Here is a 25149-nt window from a genome sequence, read left to right on the forward strand (position 1 = left end):
TGAGCCCTTTACTTTTCTATTTTGTTTCTGAATATTGGTAACTCCTGATTGTGTAAGTATTAGGTATTTAACATCACTGTTTGAACAACACTAAGGTTAACAGTATTTTCCAAATTTTCAAACTAGTACTAGCTTATTTCTGAGCTCTTTAGTTAACTCTGAAGATGGTAAGTCTCAAATACACATACGGGTAAGGTAGTATAGACATGGTGGGAGACTCTGCTGAACTGTATATACCGGGGGTGTCAAAAAAAGTATACACATGTAAAAAAAAAAAGTATACACATGATTGTATTCATCTTTTATTATCAGTAATATATTGAGCATTACAATTTTAATACAGTTTTTTTCCTTTCTTAAAATGTGTATACAATTTTTTTGGCACTGTCTGTATATACTTCTTTTGTTTTCAGCAGCTTTTGTTTAGAATGAGTTAAGCTTCCTTTGGAAAAGATAGAAACACTTTGCAGAGAGGCAAAATTGACATGCGAGTTTGTCCTTCAATATTCATTGTTAAAATGATGTTCTTAAAAATTAAATTGGAACTACACACTTTTTTTATAGTTTTTTCATGAGAGTATTTTCGTTTTCTTTTAAATTAGGTAAATATCTTAACAACCCTTGGGGCAGTGATGACGACAGGTATAGATTTTACCTATAACGATTATTTTTTAAAATGGTGAATAGTAGATACAAAAGAAAGAGTGGAACTCATGGCTTAATGCAGGCCTTGCAAAAGACTTTCTAGCCATTCTAGAATTAATCAAATTTCTTTCCAAAACTAGATATTACTACTTTTATTGATTCTATTTGTTAAATGGTAGCTCCGTTACAAAAAAAGGATCAAGGAACACAGACCTGTTTAGTGTCTTGATATTAACTAGATTTACTTGGCAATATATGATTTGAAGGTTTTTAATATAAATATATTATTTTTTTAAGGTTTATTGTGATTATCATGGCCACTCCCGAAAGAAGAATGTATTTATGTATGGCTGCAGCATCAAAGAGACAGTGTGGCATACCAATGATAATGCAACTTCCTGTGATGTTGTGGAAGATACAGGGTACAGGGTAATTATTACAGACAAGTCAGGGGTTTTTGAATTTCAAACATGCGTAAAACTACAGACAATTATTTAACATATGAACTACTCAGATTTAGTAAATGTTGTCATTTTGTCATTTTTGTTTCAGATTTTTAATTTTAAGTGTTCTAAAATTTTTTGCTTTTACATTTAAATTTGTAATCAGTTTGAAATTTATTTTTTATGAGATGTGGGAATCTAATTTTAGTTTTCCCATGTATAACCATTTGTTAAACGGTATGTCCTTCCTCTGTTGATTTTCTAAAGTCATCTGTTACTTACCATGTTTCCACATGTATAAGTGTGTTTTGAGATATGCCTAGGATTGAATAGAGGTCTTATTGCTTCAAGTCCGGTGTGCATTCTGTTCTGTCCTAGAGCCTCTCCTACTATATTTATGCCTAAACAAACACCCCAAACTTTTCCCCAAAAGTTTCAGTAACTTATCACTGCCCTTAGCAGAACTTCAAAGCACATTTTCTTTTTGGTGTCCTCTCTTTTTCCTCTTTTCCAAATAAACAAAATAAACGTTATATAAAAATGGAAACACTCCAGAAATACAAAGTAGTAAGTGAAAGTCATCCTCTTTTAGTTAATCACTAATCAGTTTTACCATGTATTTTGTGAGACTTACCTCTAAGCATTCATTCATAAATGTATATACATGTAGTATATAAAGTTTTTTCGTTTTTGATTTTGTTTTTAAATACTTCACAGCAACTTGTTTTTTCACATGTTTGTTGCCCATCTTTCCTGGTCCTCATATCTAGATCTGTCTCAGTCTTTTTGACAATTACACAAGATTTCCATTGTGTTTTTTGTTATTGTACAGATGTACCACAATTTATTCAATCATACCCCGTTGGTGGTCATTTGATTAGTATTGCCAAATTGTCCTCCATAAATATTGTTCAAATTAATGTTCCCCAATTCAATGAATTATTATTCATTGTGATTGTGCTGTTTCTCCACACCCTTATTATATCATACTGTCATCTTTGCCAGGTTAAAAAAAAACACCTGATGGTTTTCTGTTTTTTGTTTTTTTTAAAGATTTTATTAGGGAAGGGGAATAGGACTTTATTGAGGAACAGTGTGTACTTCCAGGACTTTTTTCCAAGTCATGTTGTTGTCCTTTCAGTCTTAGTTGTGGAGGGTGCAGCTCCAGGTCCAGTTGCCATTTCTAGTTGCAAAGAAACCGTTTCTAGTTGCACAGATGGTGGACACATACCATCCCTTGTGGGAGTAGAACCGGCAACCTTGTGGTTGAGAGGATGCGCTCCAACCAACTGAGCTATCCGGGAGGCAGCTCCGCTCAAGGTGCCGTGTTCAATTTTAGTGGCAGAGGGCGCTGCCCACCATCCTTTGCGGGACTCGAGGAATTGAACTGGCAACCTTGTGCTTGAGAGCCCACTGGCCCATGTGGGAATCGAACCAGCAGCCTTCGGAGTTAGGAGCATGGAGCTCTAACCGCCTGAGCCACCAGGGCAGCCGAAAACCTGATGGTTTTAATTTGCATATCTATAATTATAAATGATGTTGAGTATCTTTTCATATGTTTGACCAATTATCTCTCTTTTAAAAAATATGTTTTGCTTGCTTTTGTGCTAGGCATCTAATTATTATTGTTTTTAAAATAAGAATTCTTTATGCATATTACAAGTTTATTATAAATTTTTTTGTTTATGATGTGTAGTAATTTAAAACTTTCATCATATTTGTTGATGTTTTAAAAAATGGCTTCTAGGTTTTGAAACTTAAAAAGACTTTTCTCATTCCAAGATTAGTTGGAATCAAGTATAGTTCTATGTTTACATTACTGTTTTTAGTTTCATTTTAAAACTTTACTTACTAATTTTAAGTTTAAATTCTCAATCTAGATAGAATTTAATTTAGTGAAGAGTGACTGTGGCTTGTTTTTCTCAGTGGTATCCAGTTGTATCAGCATTTAGTGAATAATCAGTCTTTTCTCTAGTAATAATAGTACTAACTTTAACAGATACCTTTGGTTCTAATTTTGAACTTTTTCTTCCTAGAGATATAACTATTCCTATACCAGTGTCACAATTTACCTTAAATCTAAACATATAATTTAGGTTAATGTCTGTTTGATTATTTCTCTAGTCATAGCCTTTTCTTTCAGAATTCCCCAGGGTGTACTGCCATATTTATAATTTCGGGTGAATTTGAGAATAATTTTAAATGGCAAAAAATGTTATGGACTTTTTGATTGTGATTGTCTTAGCTTGACTGATTAATTTAGGGATGCTTGCCTTTTATGGTGTTAAGTCTGTTCATTAGTCAAGCCATCGTTCATGACTACAGTTTCTTCATTTTTTTAAAACACTCTATCATTTTTTTAAACATGTTTTTCTTACATGGTTTTATTCTGCTTATTAGTTGCTACTATGAATATGATACTTTCTTTCTTCCATTTTGTTTTCTACCTGATTACTATTTGTCTAGGAAATCAGGAGATTCTAAATTAGTAAGAGAATTATTTTGATGTTTTAAATAGCAGGGGGCATAGCAAGACGATTTACATGTTCCTACTCTAATCACTATGCTTTTATGAAAAAAATTTTAATTTAATAATTAAAATTTTTAATTAAAACAACTTCTTGAAATATCTTATCATTCTTATCTTTGCAGACTTTGCCTAAGATACTGAGCCACATTGCCCCAGCATTTTGCATGAGCAGCTGTAGCTTCGTAGTGGAAAAATCTAAAGAATCCACAGCACGTGTTGTAGTTTGGAGGGAGATAGGAGTACAAAGAAGCTACACCATGGAGAGTACTTTGTGTGGCTGTGATCAGGGAAAATATAAGGTAAAACATCTCAGGACTTCCAGCCATAATAAATATTTGAAAACTTTGCTTCCATATATAGTCCAAGTGGTTTTCAATTATATATTAAATGATACGTTTGTTATTCTGAATTATATGTAATTTGCAATAATGGAATTGAATCATGTAGTCTTAAAAACATTTTTTAAAAAATTTTCTCTGAACTGAATAGCTTTCTTTGGTTTCTCACAAAATATTGCTCAAGTCTATATATATTCATGATTTTTAAGAAAGCATGTTATGGTACATATTTACATTTTTTCTTATTTTAATTTATTGGATGTAAGTATACTTTTGTGCATTTAGAAATAAACACTTATTTATATTTTTATATTTAGGTTTCTTTTGTGTGTGACTTCTTTTTAGTATATGTGCTGCCGAAGCGAGCACATTGTATGTGACTTTTAAATGCATATTCCTTCACTAAATTGTTTTTATTTTTTAACTAAGACTACTCTTCTGTGATGCTGTAGGCTTTTATTGGAAACAACCAGAGTTTAAACTTTACTTTTGAAATTAAAGACTGATAAAATGTTAGGTGACTTTGAATTTTTTCATTTAAAGATTGAGAACTTAATTGGCAATGAATTGGACTTTAGATAAGCAACAGCAAAACCCAAATATTTATCTTTCTTGTCTTGCCACAGAAAGATTTTCAGGTGTCATGCTAATTATGCCACTCATTCTGTTTCGTTTTGTTTTGGTTTTCTGGGGGCATGGGGCAAGAAGAAACTGAATCTCATAGTGATTTTCATGTACCTCATATAAAGATGGTTATAACTTTATGTTTCAAAAGGGTTAAAAATCTTCCAGTTGGTTAATATTAAAAATGTAAACATTGTTGATGTCAAAATGTTTAAGTGGAGCACCTAAATAATGACTTTTTCAGTCTGTAACAAACTGGAAGATAATTGTATAGATTTTGCAACTGGCTTTCAAACACTTGGGGCCTAGTAGAGTAGAACTTAAATTCCAGTACTTGCTATTGAGTGACTCTTCCCTAAATTTTAGGTTAACCACAGTATACTATTCTTCCAAAATATAATATCTTTCGAATTCTCTTCAAATACTGTAAAACAATGACTTCTAGTCTACCAAGGGCATGATGGTAGTGAGAGAGGAAATATAGCATGAGCACCATTCCAGCCCCCTAACCCTGTCCCCTAATCATTGCTTTAGTGGACAACTTTGCCAATGATCATTCACTCTTATGGAGACAAGTGTGTCTTTTTTCTTTTTATGTCTAAAATTCAATACTTTGATCATAATGTATACTTATTTCTAGTTTTTTAAAATTTTTTTATTTAATAAACTTTTGTTTTTTAGAGTCATGGAAAAATTGAGCTCAAAGTACAGAATTTCCATCTATTCCCACCCCCACACATGCATATGACATACACTTTTCAAACTTATTAATGTTAGGTAATAAGTTGTGTGAGTCTGATTATATTTTAAGAAACAGATCTCTTTACCTTCAAAAATGTTCTTATACTACTGTATTTTAGGCTATTAATAACCTTTATTTTTATTTTCTATGAACTAATTCATAAAACTTTTAAATTAAGAAGGCAATCGAATGTTCTAATAAAGTCAATTAGGTCACATTTCGTAGAATATTTGGAGATGGCCAAACTAAACAATCATTCAGTCAATCATTATCATAAAGGCATGGACTACATGTAGGTTAAGTAACAATTGTTACAATATATTTTCTTCAGTTACTCTGTGCTTTTATTGTGGTCATTGAAAAGCTATTTTCCAGTACCTTCTTTCTGAATGATGTCGGCTCTCATCTACACCTGCACCTTTTGTCGGTGTAAGGATTTCACTTCTTTTTGATTCATTTTTATCTGAAATTAAATGATAAGCAATATCTTGATTTACAGTCCATTTTTATCCCTTTATGTGCTTACATTTAACTTTTGGTAAACCTTACACTGTTTATTGGAAAACTGTTGGGTAAAAAAGGGTATGGGGGTTGTGGTAAAATTTTCTCCTTGCTTTAGTAGACAAAATTTGAAATGGGCTTTCTTACTTGACATGGAACATGGGAACTTATTTTACTAGTACCACATTGGCTTAAATTTGATTTTTTGGGTTTTTTTTGACATAGTTACCTTACTTTTGCTTGTTAATCATACAGTAAAAGTACCTCTAAGATAATGTTCAAGTATATAAATTGGAGTCTTGATTTTAACACTATATTTCAAGATTGGCACCCAATGTAGTGGATTATAAGAAATATTAGCAAAATCTTGTAAAAATATAATTTCACACATGACCCTCAAGAGTAACATAACCACAAAATATTTATCTAATTTTTTTCCTCCCCAGTATATTGGTGAAAATAGTTTGCATATAGTGAATAAGAATAGACATTTTAGGAATGGTTTTTTTCAGTCAGTTTCCTTTGTGACCAAGAGTAATCTGATATTAAGACATTTGAAACCTATATGATTTTACTAATGTCACCCCAATAAATTTAATAAAAATTTTTAAAAAGATACATTGTGTTTGTTGAGTTCTAAGTCCATAAAAAGTACCAACCTTTTAATTTTACTAATATAGTAATAAATTCCTTTTATGTAATTTTAATGAGATACAGGCAGAGGATAGCAAACGTCCTAGTTACATGTATAATATTGCTTTATTTTTAGGGTTTACAGATTGGTACTCGAGAATTGGAAGAGATGGGAGCAAAATTTTGTGTTGGTCTATTGCGTTTGAAAAGACTGACATCCCCATTGGAATATAATATGCCTTCCAGCCTGCTTGACCTTGAAAATGACTTGATTGAATCGAGTTGCAAAGTAACTAGGTAAGACATACTTGTTTTACTGTGTCGTGACCTTGTTGTATATTGTTAGACTTTGTTAAATTAGTTAAGCAGAGGAAAGGCACAAAGATTTTGCCAGCCAAGAGCATTTTTAGGATTACTATAATTTACATATTTAATATTTGTTCAAAATTGTGATCATAGTCTTGATTCTTTTTTTTTTTCTTTTCTTAAGATTTTACTGGGGAAGGGGAACAGGACTTTATTGGGGAACAGTGTGTACTTCCAGGACTTTTTTCCAAGTCAAGTTGTCCTTTCAATCTTAGTTGTGGAGGGTGCCATTCAGCTTCAAGTTGTTGTCCTTTCTGTCTTAGTTGTGGAGGGTGCAGCTCAGCTCCAGGTCCAGTTGCTGTTGCTAGTTGCAGGGGGCGCAGCCCACCATTCCTTGTGGGAGTCGAAGCAGCAACCTTGTGGTTGAGAGGATGCACTCCAACCAACTGAACCATCCAGGAGCTCAGCGACAGCTCAGCTCAAGGTGCCGTGTTCAACCTTAGTTGCAGGGGTCACTGCCCACCATCCCTTGCGGGACTCGACGAATTGAACTGGCAACCTTGTGGTTGAGAGCTCGTGCTCCAACCAACAACTGAGCCATCTGGGAAGCAGCTCAGCTCAAGGTGCCGTGGTTCAATCTTAGTTCCAGGGGGCAGAGCCCACCATCCCTTGTGGGACTCAAGGAATTGAACCAGCAATCTTGTGGTTGAGAGCCCACTGGCCCATGTGGGAATCGAACAGGCAGCCTTCGGAGTTAGGAGCATGGAGCTCTAACCTCCTGAGCCACCAGGCCGGCCCCATTGATTCTTTTAACATTGATACTTAATGAGATTTTAATGAAATATCCTGTATTTTGAATGCTGTTTTCAATAATCTTAATGATTTACTTCTAACCCAAAAATAAGCAATGTGGAAAACAGTACTTATATCAGATAATATCTAAATTAAGAGGGCTTGGAGTTTGGATTCATACTTTAAAAGATATTTTGTTGCTATCTATATATAGTAGATGATTTTCCAATAACCTTCTGGTTACATATACTAGAAATAGCTAATTTAGTATCCCTTTGAAAAATTACCTTCATCTGCCAAATATTCTTCTAAATAGGTAAACTTTAGTTCCTAAAATTCACTATATATATATGTATATATATATACACAATTTGGTCAGTTACAGGATTAGAGATAATTCAGTATCATTCTTAATCATAGTACTAGAGCTTAGCAATTTATAGTTTGATGTATATGTGTAAGAATACTCCCATTCTATAGAACATTCATCATTTTTGTTGTTAGATATTAACTTGTCATTAGATTTAATGTTTTGCCATGCTGTTATATATATCAATTTATCAGTTTTAAGTATGGTAAAACTTTAATTATAACTCTGTTCTTTACAATGTGATAATTGACACAATGATTACCTGAATTCTCTACCCTTGAAAGTGCCTGTTAAACAATAATGGAAATAAACATATTTGTTTAGTGTTTAATAATAATGTTTAAAAATAATGTTTAATAATCTGTTTAATGTTTAATAATGTTTAATGGATATAATAGATTGTTAGTTGTTTAGAGCCTCCTTTTAAGTTATTTTATGTATTCTTTTTCCCCCTAGCTTTACTGAGGTATAATTCACAAGTAAAATTGTAGTACATTTAAAGTATACAATATGATGATTTGATATATGTACACATTGTGAAAGGATTTCCCTTACTGAGTTACTAATATATCCATCCATCACCTCACATGATTACCTTTGTGTGTGTGCATGGGAATATTTAAGTTCTTCTACCCTCTTAGCAAATTTCATTTAAGCAATTCAGTGTTATCAACTATAGTCACGATGTTATACATCACTTCCTCAGACCTTATTCACCTGACAACTAAAAGTTTGTATCCTTTTACCAACCTCTATTTCCCCACTTCCAGCCCCTGGCATCCACTTCATGTAGTATTTGTCTTTGTCTCGCTTATTTCATTTAGCATAATGCCCTCCAGGTTCATCCATGTTTTAGCAAATGAGAGGATTTCCTTTTTAAAGGCTGAATAATATTCCATTGTATATCTATATGCCACATTTTGTTTTATCCATTCATCCATCAGTGGACACTTAAGTTGTTTCCATGCTTTGGCTATTGTGAATAAAACTGCTTTGAACATGGGAGTACAGCTCTCACTTTGAGATAATGAATTTGGCTATACACTCAGAAGTGGGATTGCTGTATTATACGGTAATTCTATTTCTAATTTCTTGAAGAACAACCATACTGTTTTCCATAGTAGCTATACCAATTTACATTTCCACCAACAGTGTACAAGGGTTCCCTCTACTCTATATCCTCACTGTCATTTGTTATTTCTTGTCTTTGTCATAATAGTCATCCCAACACATGTGAAGTAATAGCTCATTGTCATTTTGATTTGCATTTCCCTGATGATTAGTGATGTTGAGCGCCTTTCCATGTACCTATTGGGCATTTGTATGTCTTCGTTGGAAAAAATGTCTATATAGGTCCTTTTCCCATTTTTAAATTGGGTTTTTTTTTTTTTGCTTTTGATTTCTGTGAGTTCCTTATGTATTTTGGGTATTAATACCCTTATGATTTAGTTTGATATAGTCCTACTAGCTTAATTTTGCTTTTGTTGCCCTTGCTTTTTGTATCAAATAAGAAAAAAAAAAAAGGTCATTGACAAGGCAGGTGTCAAAGAGCTTACCCCTGTGTTTTCTTTGAGAAGTTTTATGGTTCCAGTTCTATATTCTAGTCTTTCATCCATTTTGAGTTTGATATTTGTGTATAATGTAAGACAGGGGTCTAGTTTCATTCTTTTGCATGTGGCTATCCAGTTTTCCTGACACCATTTATTGAAGAGACTATCCTTTCTCAATGCATATTCTTAAAGCTCCTATGTTGAAAATTAATTGAGCATATATGCATAGATTTATTTCTGGGCTCTATTCTGTCCATTGACCTATGTGTCTGTTCTTATGGCAGTGCCATACTCTTTTGATTACTATATCTTTGTAACATATTTTGAAATCAAGATGTGTGATATCTTCTACCTTGGTCTTTTTTTCTCAAGATTGCTTTGGCAGTCTTGCAAGGTCTTCTGTTGTTCATACAAAGTTTAGGATTTTTTTTCTACTTTTATGAAAAATGCCATTGGAATTTTGATTAGGGATTCCATTGAATCTATAAATTGCTTTGGGTAGTGTGGACATTTTAACAATTTAATTCTTCTAATCCATGAGCATGGAATATCTTTCCATTTATTTGTGTCATTTTCAATTTCTTTCATCAGTTTCTTACAGTTTTCAGTGTATAGATCTTCCACCTTCTTGCTTAATTTATTCCTATTTTCTGTTTTTATTTTGATATTGTAGTTAGTACATGGTATTTCTCTTTCTGATAGTTCATTGTTGGTGTATAGACATGCAACTGTTTTTTGTGTATTGATTTTGTATCTTGCAGCTTTACTTGACATTGTTGATTATCTCTAACATTTTTGGTGGAGTTTTTATATGTACTATGTCATCTGCAAATAGAGAAAATTTTACTTCTTCCTTTCTGATTTGGATGCCTTTTATTTCTTTTTCTTACTAAATTGCTCTAGCTAGGAGTACCAGTGCTATGTTGAATAAAAGTAGTGAGAGTGGGTATCCTTGCCTTGTTCCTGATCTTAGAGATAGAGTGAATAGAAGAATGAGAGAGGTTGTGATGGCGGGCTGAAAATGAAACTAGCCAGCCTCAGAGTTTCCGGTGAAATTATTGGTATACATATTGCTTGTAAGTCTGTTTCCCCTCTAGATTGACAAAGCTCTTTTCCTCAGAGTTACTGTCATTTATAATTTTAATATCTTCCTTAATATTAACTGCTTATTTATTTGGTTATTCTTTTTATTACTTCTTGGAAATTTTCAGGAATCACTGTAAATTCTGGCATGATTTGAATTATTTGTATTTGTATTATAATGTGTATAGGAAGGAAGTTGTACATATTTCTCACCTTTCCCTGTTTCTCCTACCGTTTGATAATCATCCTTTAGTTTTGCTGTGATCAGTGATATCAGTTTCCTTGGAAATAAAAGCCATTATGAATGTAACACACATCACTTGAGTTTATTTGTTGAGGCAAAAAAAGGAGTTGGAGTGTTCATAAACTTTCCTTTGAGCATTTCTTCTCCATCTTCTTTGCTTTTTCTCCTCTTCGACTTTTTCTTCTCACCCTACATGCTTTCCATGGGTGATAGTCATTCCAATGACTTTAAATCACATATGTGAGTCGACAACTCCAAAATACTTACAACCTCCCAGACCTCTCTTCTGAGTTTTAGACTCGTGTATCCAGCTCCCAACTTGACTGTGTACACTTGGACACAAAATTAACTTGTCTAAAACTCACGTTGTGACTTCTGTTCCCCTACCTCTCCCCAGACAAGCTGGTTTGTCCTTATCCACTTCCATCCACCCGGTTGCTCATGTCAGAAATCTTATTCTTGACATCTCCCTCTCTCTCCCTTACCCTTAATCCAATTCATCACCCAGGACTTCATGATTCCTCCACTAAATATTTCTCAGCTATTACCATTCTGTCCACTACCTCTGCCCTTACACTGGGCTGCCCAGGCTGTCATCATCTCGCCTACACTACTTCCGTAGCCTTCTGACTGGTTGGTCTTTCTCCCCCTACTTTTATGTCCTCTGGCTTCTTTGTATGGAGTGGACACTTTGCTGCTTAAAAACCTTCAGTTTTCCAGGTACGTGGAGTATATCCATTAACAGAGTCTCTGAGGTGCCTCTCCCTTTTTAGCTTCTCCTACTCTCACTCTGTATCCTTAACCATTCCAACTGCACTAACCATCTTTCACTTTTTAGAACAGAGCTTCAAAACTAGCTATGTCAAAGGACCAGTTTTTATTTTTCAGTTTGTTTTGGATTGATACTGGAATAAAAATACAATAAAAATGGAAGAGGGGACCCCAAAGAATACAAATATAAGCTCCAAGTTTTAGTTATGAGATTCAGCAGACATAATCTTTATGTTATAAAAGTTTCTGAACTCTTCATTTTAACTTGTATACTTTTGTCATTGTGGGCAAGTAGCACGGAATTTGTGGACCACACCTTGAGCAGTACTGTTCTCAAACACACACACATATCTCTTTATTTTCCCAGGGTCTTTGCATTTGCTTTTTCCTCTACCTAATGTCAATGCCTCCACTTCTGTAAGATTTTGTCCTTCCACTCAGTGCTATTCAGTTTCAGTGCATTGTGTTTAGGAGTGGTATTTTTAAAATAATAGACCTTGCTTGACACTTACATGCAATTTTTAACTTGAGGACTTGTCTTCAATTATGAAAAGTTCTCAACCATTTTGTCTTTAAAATGGCTGCTTTATCATTTCCTTTATTCTGTTCTTCTAGAATTCCTGTATGGGAGCTTCTCAATCTGTTCTCCAGGCACATCTCTTAACTACTTTTTCATATTTTCTGTCTCTGCTACAGTCTAGGTAGATTCTTCAGTAGCATTTTATAATTCACTAACTATTCAATTGTTTCCAGTCCAGAGTTCCTCGCCTGGGAGGTTTCTATTTTAAAATCTATGTATTTCACATCTGTTGGTTCTTTTTTGTTTCTGCATGTTTTTATTTCATGATTTCTTACTTATTCTTATGGTTATTATTCTTTCCTTCTTTGAAGACCCTAAACACTTTCAAAGTCACTTGTAGATTGTGCCATTAATTTTATTATGTTGGTAAATTCATCCACAGTTTCTCATGAGTTTTGTAGTTTGCAGGCTCATTTTGAGGGAGGGTTGCCTTCCCCCACCAGCCCTTTAAAGTCCCTCCCTTTAACTTCGTAATGATTTTGTGATTGCTTCTACCTGACCCTCTCAAGACTCCGATCCAAGCTTACATTAGTTTATACTAGCATTATATTAGTCTCATATTAGCATTTCCAACTTCCCATCCTTCATGATACTGGGGATTTTGCTGGACAAGTCATTAAGTTCATTATGAGGCTTCTGGCTGTGATAGTCTGTCTCCGTCTTTCTTAGTAGCAACTTTAAATCTTTAGCCTTAGGTAGAAGTCTCAGCCTTATTTTTTTACCCTCTTTTCTAAAGTGGGAAACCTCACTCCAGCTGCTGGATCCTCATGTGTCCGGGTGTAGTTCCTGCCTCTAGGCACCTTTAGGTCTCCCTGTTGCTTTGAAGGAGCTCTTGCTGCTTGCTGTTGGTTGGGTCTGGAGTTCAGGGGGCCCATAACCTGTTTTTGTGATTCTATTCTCTTTCTGGCCCAAGGTGATTTTTATCTTGTTTCTATATGCATCTGTTTCTTTGTTGTTTTCCTTTTTTATATTTTATGTATCATCACTCTCTGTTTAGAGCAGGGATAGCAGGAATCACAAAACATGTACTTTTCTAAACCAAGTTTTAAGAGAAGCCTTTCACTGACAGCTGCCGAGCTAACCCCTTCTTAACCTCAGGGACCATATCTATGCCCTTCAACACTGTCTGGTGTGCCAGCCGCCGTGCCTTGCATAGTGTCAGTCACATATTGAGTTGAAGAAGAAGTGGTAGGTTGCTATATCAGATTTAGAAATTCAGTTGGATTAGATTGCTATATGGCGGGCGGGGGTGGAGGTGTCTTACGGTGCCCTAAATACCAGTGCAAGGACATTAGACTTTTCCTTTAGGCAGTTGGGAGTTTTGAAGCCACTGGGTAAAGGGTATGCTACCTGAAACTAGTGTATAGATTTGATTGACACTGTGGAGATAGAGGCAAGAAAACCTGAGGGAACTATTTGGAATCATTCATGTTTGAGAGGAGGATGAGAACTCAGATAAGATAATGGGGCAATGATTGTTTGAGGAGATAGAATTAGGTCGCAGTGGAGATGATTGAATATGGACTCAGAAGCAGGGGAAGCCACATTTCCACGTTTGAGTGAAAAGGGCAAATGGTAGTATTAGAGATGGAACTAGGAAACCACTTACTTCTACTAAAATTATCTCCTGTCCTTTGTCCTTTTCTCTTATTGTCTGCGCTCTTCTGGATCCTTTCTTTGTTCTTGATAATTTTCTGTTTCTTGGTCCTAATGTGAAACTGAGAAAGCAATTTAATGAGTTCTCCCATTTATGTTTTTCAGTGAGTTGACTTTAAAAAATCTTTCAAACCCATCTTCCCTGCCAAATTTTTACTTCTGTTCAATGTGGATGGTTTTATTCCACACATTAGCCCTTAATTAAATTTTATCCTCCTTGGTTTTAAATATTTCCCAAGATAGAGTATCTTTTTGTTGTGAGCTAATTTATTTTCATTTATAGGCAATTTATATCAAGTAAGCATGGAATAATCGCACCAAGAATAATAGATATTAAATGCCTTTGTCAAGGTAATCAGTAACTCATTTAAAATTAGATGTCAAATAATTAGTCTTCACAACATGGTTAACTGGCAGGTATTCAGCACATAGCATCTGAGTTTGTTTAAATACACTAAGAAAAAAGGTAAGAGACTTATTCAAAGTAAATCCATGATAATTATGAAAATTAAGTTCCCAGTCATTTAGTATATATACAATTGCTTCATTCAGTGAAAGATTAGTTTTTAACTGACAATGGAAATCTGAAAATCAATTATAAGTTGAACAAAGCTTAAAAACTACTGATCTGTAAAATTATCTTACTTGGAAAGCTTAAAACTTCTAAATGTAAAACTTTATATTAAAAAGCTGACAGATTTTTAAACCATGTTGCTATTACTATGTATATAAGCTGTAACTTACTTTTTATTTGGTTTTTATTTTTAACCTTTCTGTCTCCTTTATATTCAAATATTTCTTCTACAGTTGTTTTTATAAAAATTTTTTATAAATTGAAATATTTAGTTCATTTACATTTATTGTAATTATTGACATATTTAGATTTAAATCTGCAAGCTTATTGTTTGCTTTCTATTTGTTCCACTTGCCCTGTGGTGTTTGTTGGTATGTTTGTTTTGCCATCTTTCAGATTGATAGGTTTTAGATTGATTTTAGATTTATATTGGTTTTATGCTCTTTATTTCTTTTAATGGATTCTTGGTGTTACTTTATTCTCAGTTTGTCAAACTCAATATAAATTTGTACTTTGATCTTTTCTTAAACAATGTAGGATCCTTAGAACATGTTAACTCCATCGAATTCCCTCTCAATAAGTGCAGCTATTGTCAGACATTTTATGAGTATACTATGGGTATTTTAAACTTTGCAGACATTGTTGCTGTTTTATGCAGTCATTGGATCTTGCCATACATTTACTGCCCTCCTCCTCCTTTTCCTCCTACATTTGTTTTTGTCTGAGGTCATTTTTCTTTTGTTCAAAGAATACTGTTAAGTCTTTGCCTTCATTTTTGAGGGATATTTTTGCTGGGTAGATAATCTAGGAAATGTTTATTCTCTGTCAGCTCATTGAAGAGATCATTCTGTTGTCTTTAGTCTTCCATTGTTGAGTTGTCAAGTTAGGGATCAATCAATTGTTGCCCTTTTGAAGGTGATCTATCTTTTAAGGCTAAGTTGCTTTTATGAATTTCTTTTAGTCTTTGGTTTTTAGGGGTTTTACATAGATGTGATTTTATTTATTTTGCTTGGAGTTCACAAGGTTTTTTAAATGTGTGACTTGGTGTCTTCTATCAATTTGGGGAAATTCTTAGCCATTATCTCATCAAATTTCCCATTTCTCCTTATTTCTGGGACTACATTTACATTTAAGTTTGACCTTTTCACTATATCCTCTGTGTCTTTTACTCTTGTGAATAAGTTTCTATTCTGTTGTCTCTGTGCTTTCTTCTGGATGTTTTTTTAAACCGACTTTTAATTCAGCCATGCCCTCTTAGAGTGTGTCTAATCTGATGTGAAATTTATCTTTTTAATTCTTAATTGTAGTTAATTAAGAAAAAATGTCTAAAAACACTCCTGTGGCGGGGGGAGGGGCTGGTGATTTTTAAACAATTGAGAAATACTGCCCATGGCCATAAGTCCAATAACTAGCATTTGGGGAGCCCAGCAAGACTTACTTTTGAGCAGACTTTCACTTACTCTCCTCAACTTCCATCTCTTTCTGTCTTTTGTCTCTAAGTGAATAGCCTCTCTGATAAAAGTCTTTAGAAAGGCAACTTTTCATCTCTCTGAACTAGGGGGTGGCTTGAGGAAGGGCATCTGAAGGAAGGGTATCTGACTGCTCTTTATAAAACCTTTTAACAAATTCTTCTGTTTTTAATTACACCCTGATAACCAGTATCTCCAATTCCTGAACTTTACTGGGACTTTGTAATGCAAATCAGCATATATTTTTCCTTGGCTTCCCCTACTGTAGCTACTTAATAAAATGAAGGAAGTTGGAACTCAAGTCCGTTAGTTTCATCCATCTTCTTCTATCTTCCAGGAACATTTTGCCGACATCTCTTTTTTGCTGTTATATCTCGTCTCCAATTTTCTTTTCTTTATGGTTTATCCTTTTTAAAAAGCTATTTTACTGTCACATTAGTATCTTTTGAGATCCTGGTAAACTGTGTTTACCAGAAGTTATAGAACTTGCTTTTCAATGAAGCCTGTGGCAGACAATTAATTATGTTTTACATACCAGGGCATTCATTGGAAATTACCACACATAAATCATTTTAATTTTACCCAGTCGTTTTTATTGTATAATTTGTTGTATAAGTCCATCTAATAACAACACTAAGTGTGCAGTTTGTCTTTCCTAGGAAGTGTGCTGCTCTTAGGTCAAAGCCGAGAATATTGGTAGAACTCATTTGAAAACTTACAGCTATATATTTTTGTACTTAGCTAAAGTGTTTTTATTTTACCTGTTACCTGAACTGTCTGCTCAGTCACTCTCATTTAAAAAGATTTGAGAACTGATAAAACATTTAACAGTACTTCTCATTACGGTATTGCAGTGGTGACTGAATTTTATTATATTAAGCATATGAAAGAAATATTTGAAGTTAGAGTATGTTTAAAAGATTATAGTAAAGTTGAAAAATATCAAACTATACAATGTCTTATCGTAATAAAAAATATGCACATGTTTAAATGAAGCCTAATTACTGTCTTATAATCAAATATTATTTGGACTTGTTTTTGTAATTGAGATGAAATTCACATAGCATAAATTAACTATTTTAAACTGAACAATATAATGGCATTTTAGTGCATCACAATATTGTGCAACCATCCATCACCTCTATCTAGTTCCACAACTTCTTTTATCCCCCTCAAAAGAGACCCTTTTACTCATTAAGCAGTCACATGCTGCCCCTGGCAACCACTAGTCTGCTTTATGTTTCTCAGACTTACCTGTTCTGGATATTTCAAATAAATGGAATTGTACAATGTGTGACCTTTTGTGTCTGGCTTCTTTCACTTTGCTTGCTTTTGAGGTTCATCCATGTTGTAGCATATATCAATACTTAATTCCTTTTTGTGCATACAGCATGAACATTAAAAAATTTGATGAGAAATGGTTCCTAACACTACTGACAAAGTAAATAGGACTTAAGCTAGGGAGGGTCTTTAAAATATGCTTAGCATTAGTTCTATTTTATGTCAATACTTTAAAAAAATCTAATTTGATATATTTTGATAAAGGTGTTAGGAATGTACATTTCTAATAATGTATAGGGAATGAGTGCAGGTCTCTGGACCAGTTACCATCATCATGTTCCTTGGTTAAAGCCTCCACCCCCTCCCTAGCATTATAAGAGAGACTGCCTTGAAGTTATTGGTAAAGTATAACAAAAACACTGATTGCTACAGGCTACTAATACTAGAATGAAATATTAAACTCTATATTTTCTGTACTTTCTTTATGTGAAGCTAATGTTTATTTATAAATATGTAAGAACTTTTTGTCTTTAAAATTAAATTAATATTGTTTGTTAAAGAAAAAGTTATTCATCATACTTGTTAATTAATGGAAAGGTGGACTTTATTTCGCAGAACTACATGGGGTTTTGCAGTAGGGGAGAGAGGTTGGGCTCACCTCTGAATACAGTAAGGAAAAATGGAAGTTTATAGTCAAGGAGTAGACTGGGGGATTGGTGGATCGAAAATTACTGAGAGGAAACATTGGGAGGTAAGAGAGATGCAGGCTAAACTGACTTGACATAATTTTTGCTGAAAGCAGGCCAGGGTGATTGGATATTGAGAGTGGGGGATTTTCAATAAACTGACTCTGCAGGATTATAGCTGAAACTGTAGTTAAAAAGGCAGAGCCACTGGACTAAGGACAGAGCCCAAGGTCAGGGCCTAGTTAGCAAGAGGATTCAAAGGAACCTGACTTAAATTTGGTCAAGGAGAGAGTATCTGTCAGTATAGATCATTTGTGACAAATGTTAACAGCAGTGTCTAATACCTAGCTATATAGTAAAGCTTACTGGTATTAATGTGCTCTATTTTTAATCTACAGTTTATCATTTAATCAAGCTAATCTTAAAAGATCTTCCTTTTTGATGGCTGTGATGCACATACTCGACTTTGGTTTGCATTTCTGAGAGTCATTTATTGCTACTATGTAGAAAATTCTTACAGCTATAATTGCTATTGTAATGTTTTCTAGGCAGCTAAATCATGCCATGTAATTGAAGATCATATCACAACTTCCAATCTACTTGAAATCATAATTGCTTATAACTAAAAATGAACCATTTGTGTTTTTGTGCAAAATCATTGAAATGCTATTGTATAAGTTTGGGATTTATGTGAGCACTTCAGGACCTCAGGCCAGATTAGGTTATGATGAAAGCATTGTGACTTATCTTAAGAGAAGGAAATGCTCCTTATCCTTGAGATATAGATAGGTATTAAGTTAATAATTGTTAGTCTCCAAGACTTAGCTCTACAAGGAATTTGCTGACCACATATATTTATAGATATTTATGTGTTATAGTCTTGGTAGCCTCTTGGAAGAATGAAATTATTCTTCTCAGATAAGTGTCTATTTGAGACTTTAAGAACACAGTATATCAGAATAAGGAAGAATACATATTCCTTCAAAGACGATTCATTCTATCCTTTGGCAGGCAGTAGAGTAGGGCAGATCACCCCAATCCAGTGAGGGCCCTAGCTGACTTGAGGTAGGTTTGCAAAACTTGTGGAACTTGTTTAACCCTTGGTTCACCGCTTCCCCCTTTCTAGGTTATAGCCCTCCAGGGTCATAATTGAAGGCCTAGGGCTTCTTTCCTCAGCACCGCAAGACAGCCAAAAAGCCTGTGTTTATTTTCAGTTTTGTTTGTTTTGCTGCTTTCTGCTTTGTTTCTCAGCCTCTTGTACTGCGTATTTTAAGATTTTGTCAAATGCTTCTAGGGGAAATCTATTGGAGTCACATCTCTGCAACTTCCTTCTTTCAGGAAACTGAACTCTGATCTCCAATTTTTGCCTGCAATCCTTTGAAATTGCTGAAATCTCTGATGACTTCTCTGCCTCTTAGCAGCTCCTTGCCTGGCCTTGGTTTCCTCTGGACTTTGCCCCACGTACCTTTTCTCTTGGTTGATTTTACTTTGTATCCTTTCACTGTAATAAGTCATAACTATGAATACAACTGTGTGCTGAATCCTGTAAGTCTTCCCAGCAAATCACTGAACCTGGAGTGGTGTTGCAACCCCTGGCACACCTGCCCATTCTGAATTTTTAAGTTTGATTATTATTTCAGGGATTCTAGTGTTCTACTGAGAATAATCAGAGACAGAGAGTACTGCAACCCCTTTACGCATGTGTGTAAACCGAGGCTCAGAGATGAATTTACCCAAGATTATCCATCTAGTAATTCCCAGCAGACCCAGGAATTCCATCCAGTTTTGGAATTCCACTCCAAAACTCCCCTGTACTTTCATTATATCTGGTATCATCCAAGTGACGAAGCAAAAATTCTAAAAAGGAATGGTTTCAGATTTTGAAGCTCTCCTGCACTATTTGTGAATTTAACCATTTAATCCTCTCATTATGTCAAGGAATGTTTTTAGATCAATAGTAAAGTAAGTTGGAGTTTAATGAGTTTAACTGTTTCCCAAAGTCAGCTTAGTTATACTTTTTTTCCCCAACAAAGTATCAGTAAATTAGCTACTTTCTTTCCCCAAATAGATTATTCTCTTGTTAGATGTTGTGTACACTAACTCTGAATGTCTGTGTGTGCACATGTGCACGTATGTGCAAGTACTCGTGTGTATGCTGTGGTCACTTAAGACGGACAGAAATTGTCCCTTGTATTTTCTATGGATAATCTTGTTTGCTTTGTGATATATAGTAGATGCCATATCTCTTACAAGATAGGAGACATTATATAAATAAAATATTCTCTAATATTTGTGCAGATAGACATTTTCTTTCACTTCAGACCTGACATTTCAGCACAAGAATGACACAATCAGCAAGTCACAAATTGCTGATAATTTGGGCAATGGAATATTTTTCTGTGTGCATCAGTTTCAGATATTCTCCCCCAAGATATCTTTATTGTGCTGCCTTAAAACAGGTAGGTTAGTCTCTAATTATAGCAGAGTACGAGGGTAAGGAAGGACTGAATTACAAAGGTAAGGCAGTATTTCTAGTCCTGTTGGCCTGGGGAAGCTCACGATCTGGGCTCTGTAGGAATTGAGAAAGATTGATTTCCTTTTTTCCCATAACAAGGTAGGTTTTATTAATGTCATAATAACATTTTATATTTGTACAGCCTAAGAATTTATAACTACTTTCACATTTACTACCTAATTTGAGCCAAACAACTTTTGTGAGGTAGGGCTTAGATTGTTCTCTCGGCTTTACACTTGAGAAAACCGGTGCCTGGAGAGAGTAAGTGACTTGCCGAAGGTCACGCAGCTGGTCAGTAGGGTAGAGGCACAGACCCAGAATTCCTGACTCCGCATATAGTGCGTTTCTTTCATGCTTGTCTAGGTAACACAGCTGAAGAACTGCATTCTGATGTCCTGGATGTCCAGTCAGCTCTAATGGAAGTAGACAGGTATACATTGAGGAAGATGATGAATTTTTTAGGTTTAATTCTGTGCAGTGCTTAATAGTTTAATGTAAGGATAACCAGGAAACTTTGAATCTGAATGAAGCAGAATTTTTTGCTACCTTTGGAGATCAGTGGGAATTATAAACCTTTTCTGCATCATAATGACACCATACAGCAGAGGATTTCAAAGCTTTCATCCTGTGAGAAGGCCCTTTGGGGGAAGGTGTTGATATTTTTCTTGAAGCAGCATGAGGAGGATTTGTTTTTGGACCAAAATGCTATTCTCTTTTAGAATGAAGCATTTCTTACTGAATTGGTTTTGGCTTATTCATCTTTATCCTAAGAATTAAAGTCCAAAACAGAAGGATGTTGAGGCAGCTATTAAAGAAGTAAGCAAAAACGGGGCAAAAGGAGTAAACTTATGTGAAGAAATGAGAAGAATGAGGAAGATAGTGGTGGGAAAATAAAGTAATAATGATGGGAAATAATTCGATACTGATTAGACATTCTTTTCTTGTGATTGAAATAACACTTGAATTCCTATCTGCTGATGGAAAGGGATTAATTATTTCATATAACTAGGGCAAATCACAAAGTCTCTCTCTTAAGTGAAGGTTATTATGCGATGATGTGTGTGAAGTAATTTTCTGTTGTAAAGTGCTTAAAACATGTTGGAATTACTAATAAAAGTAAAGCTGAATTGCTATGATTGGTCTTGTGCCTTAAATGTTTTTACTAAAGTAAAATCAGTGGGGGGAGGTAATAGGAAACTTGATTATCTTGTGGACCTCGTGGCTTCTCATAAAGAGCTCAGCAAACATTTGTTTAGGGCCTAAATGTGTCAGGCTCATCTGGGACCTGACAGGTGGTACTAAGAAGATGGGTAAGTTGGTTCCTTACTTTAAGATGCTTATGATTTTAGTACTGAGAAGGCAGGCCCACAAGTAGCCAGTTTCAACTGCATGTGAGAAATGATCAGATAAAATGTTTGTGCAGGGTGCAGAGGGAATATAGAGAAAGGGCTCTTATCCCAAGATGGGCTTTAAAAAAGGAAGACTGTCTGAAGATGCGCCTGAGCTGCAGTTTAAAAGAAACATGAGTAGTTAGGAGAAGAAAGGTAGGAACTATGTCCTAAGCAAAGGAAAGACTTTCAGTGAAGGCTTGTAAAGGTGAGGCAAGGAATAGTCTGGAAATCATTGGCAGGACTTGTTGGCCGAGAATTTGGGTTTTATGACTCACTGAGTGAATGGTACTGAGAAAAACTACAAGAGGAGCAGGTTTGGGGGGGAGAACAATGAGTTCAGTTGTGACCATGCTACGTTCGAGGTGCACGTGAGCGAGCCATGTGGGTATATTAGCAAGTTCATGCGAACACAGGAGAAGTTGAAGGGAGAAGTCGGGGCCAGAAATTTGGAATTGGAAATGATCAGGATGTAAATTAAAACCACTCGAAGAGGGCATGCATGTCTGAAGAACAGTTAGAGCCTTTTGGTAGGCACCTGTTTTTGAGGCACGCACAGAGGATGAAGAGCACTTGATTAATACTGAGAAGAAACAGAGGCGAATGAAGCAGATCACAAGAGAGGTGTCGGAAATCTAGAAAAAAATGCACTGGAAAGTGGCAACAGGAATAGCAATCAGAAGGCTGCTTTCAGTGGAGTGTTGAGTGTAATCTTCTTCCTTACCTTTCCTCTGTCTCAGTGTTCCCCTCGCTCCTTAACCCGAGATCTGCCGGGCTCTCTCCTCTCCCATCTCGCCTCTCCTGCCCCCACGCCCAGCCCTGAACAGAAACGTTCGCATTGTTGGCCACATCCCCATTGCTGGATGGATGTACTCAATGTGCTTCACCTACAGGCTAGGAAGGAACGTGGCTTTGTTAGCATCTGCAGAAACACGAGTCAAATATCAGGGCCAGGATGGGTGACAGGAGTGGAATGAAAGTCTGAAGCTGGGCCACTCCTGGGTATAAGGATGGGTGATGCCAGAAGGTGGAGTTCATGTCATAGTCAGCCTGTGACTGAGCCGAGGTCAGGCACTGAACGGATCAAATGATCATCTGAATCCAGAGCCCTGAACACTCCTTATGGAATTTCTTTTAAGTTTCCAAGAGCTTGCCTTCCAGGTTGTGCTTCTCGTCGTGAAAGTGCTTTTCAGCATCTGATACGATACCAGCATTCATCCTAGACTCCTTGCTGTCTAGGAGCTTTTGTGGCTTGATCTAGGGCATCTTTGTTGCTCCTAAATTATACTTCTCTCCTTCTGTTTCCTCATTGACTTGCAGCTTATAAGACTAGGCTTTTTCTTGAAATCCTACTTTCCTTAGTTCAGACTGGTTAATTTCCTAGTATCCAGCTTCCCACGTAGAACCAGGTCCCTGTTCTAACCCCAGTGTAGTGGCTGGGCTTCCTGCAACCAGTTTCATTTATGTCAGTGTTATTTTCCTTGGTGTTAGTGGGGAGAGAGGGAGAGAGAGAGAGAGTGTGTGTGTGTGTAATTGTGCTGTCCATAGATCACCTGAACAATGCCTGCCCGCCCTCCCATGCAGCACATGGAGTTTGTGCTCTTCCTACCTATTGGGAGAGCCCAGATGCGGCTGGGCATCTACACGGCACTGACCACTGTACAGGCCTTCTTACGGTGGCGTCAGCTCTACAGTCCTGATTGGTTTCCCCAGCCCCTGTATCAGTGTATACTTCATGGCTTTTGAGCAACTTTCTCCTTCCTTGCATTTCCGTGATCATTTCTTGTTATGAAAGTCTCCTGGAAGAAAACAAGCAAATATGTGGCAAGGGATCGGTCTTTTCATGCTTTCTCTCCTCACTTCTCTTTCCCCGTCCTTTGCTTCAGCTAGTCTTCTATCTATTCTTAGAACCACCTGCCACACTGAGAATTTGAAATACCAAGGTCAAGAAGGAGAAATTAATTAATTGTTTTTTAAAGGAAAGAAAGAACAATTGTCATTTCGAAAGGCAAATAATTTTTTCTTTCTATCTAACTTTGTTTTCCTAAAGACATCAGAGTCATGGTAAATATTTTAATCACATGATTGAAAGCAGTGAACTTGTTCTTGCGAGTGTGAGGTATATTGCAGTCTCACACAATCCTCCAAGCCACTCAGCTTGATTTATCAGGATTACTCTATCCTAGTACAAGCTCAGAACTTGTAAGAGGAAGTTTGCTATATATATATATAAGACCAAGATGGTTTTGCAATATACTTTTCTATTTTCTTGAATGTGCAAAATTAAAACAATTCTGGAGAAAGGGTTTTTGCTTTCTCTTCTCAGAAAATTAGAACCATATAATCCATTAACTTGTCTTTCTCACCAAAACATCCAGATATTTGAACCGAATTTAATATGCAATTGCAGGAATTCTTTCATGTTAGGTGCCTAATGACATCTGCTTCTCTGCTCATTATAACAGATTATTGTTCCCTTTTTATTGTCTGATTTTATAGCTTTTAATTGCATCAGCTATGGGAAATCCTTTCGGAAGCAGGTGCGATATAAACAAACATACATCTCTATGAAATTAAGATAGTCTTGGTCACAAAATGGAGACATCGAAATGTTACTATAGTGGATTTTTGAGTGTGTGTGTGTGTGGTGTGTGGGGGGGGGGAGAGAAAGGAGAGAGAGAGAGAGAGAGAGAGAGAGAGAGAGAGAGAGAGAGAGAGAGAGATCTCCCAAATGGGGAGGAATCAGAACACACTTATTTTTTGAGGAATGAATATGTTACCCTAGTGGAAAGGTTGTCTTAATCCCAAACAACCTACCTAATGAAATATTTAGAAGCACTTAGTGCTTTTAAGCAAATATCTTGCTCTGTGTCCCAAGGGAAAGTAATTAATCTGAGTGTGGAGTATTCACTTGTTTTTCATTTTTATTTTTGACCGATAGAAACTGTGAGGATGGGTATATGGGCTGTTTTTATGGCAAATAATCACTTTATAGACTTGGAATAAGCAGTGTCAGTACATTACTGGAGGAACTGATTAAAGACACACTTTCTTATAAAGCCTAGTGAAAATATCAGTTGCCTGATTTACAGTGATTAAAATAGAACCTTTAAGCCTGCAAATTGGTGAAATCCTTCAAAGAAGTAACCTAATGAAAGAGCCTATTATTTCTTGTTGCTACCTAATTGTAGGATGTATATTGGCACGCTTTGTAATACAGTTCAAACTTAGCATTTCACCCTTTATTCTCAATGCAAAGAGGTTTTAACTATTACAAATCTCTTAACTTGTTCATTTGGACAATACCTTTAAAGTTAACCCAACTACTTTTATTATATTGAAATCAAGGTTAATCCAGTATGGTCAAATACGCTTAAATCAGAACCTTAAAATCTAATGAAGTCTTGTCTGTTCTGTGTGCTTTGGCT

The 25149-nt window shown here is 35.5% G+C and overlaps 1 protein-coding gene across 7 annotated transcripts in view; it reads left to right on the forward strand.

Moving 5' to 3' along the window:
* AGTPBP1 (ATP/GTP binding carboxypeptidase 1) overlaps positions 1 to 25149 on the forward strand; it is a 149934-nt gene that overhangs the window by 117403 nt on the left and 7382 nt on the right. For 5 of the 7 annotated variants that reach the window (XM_019750135.3, XM_019750132.3, XM_074330623.2 and 2 more), the window contains 3 exons: positions 943 to 1074; positions 3741 to 3917; positions 6593 to 6753. In XM_019750135.3, coding sequence (XP_019605694.3) covers positions 943 to 1074; positions 3741 to 3917; positions 6593 to 6753 — 470 coding nt within the window. Of the gene's footprint in view, positions 1 to 942; positions 1075 to 3740; positions 3918 to 6592; positions 6754 to 19156; positions 25148 to 25149 lie in introns of those variants that run through there. The other 2 variants (XR_012495819.2, XM_019750134.3) reach the window with 2 other exon arrangements.

This window comes from Rhinolophus sinicus, chromosome 16, assembly GCF_057876585.1.
Source record: "Rhinolophus sinicus isolate RSI-liver-muscle chromosome 16, RSI-T2T, whole genome shotgun sequence".
NCBI classification, from domain to species: Eukaryota; Metazoa; Chordata; class Mammalia; order Chiroptera; family Rhinolophidae; genus Rhinolophus; species Rhinolophus sinicus.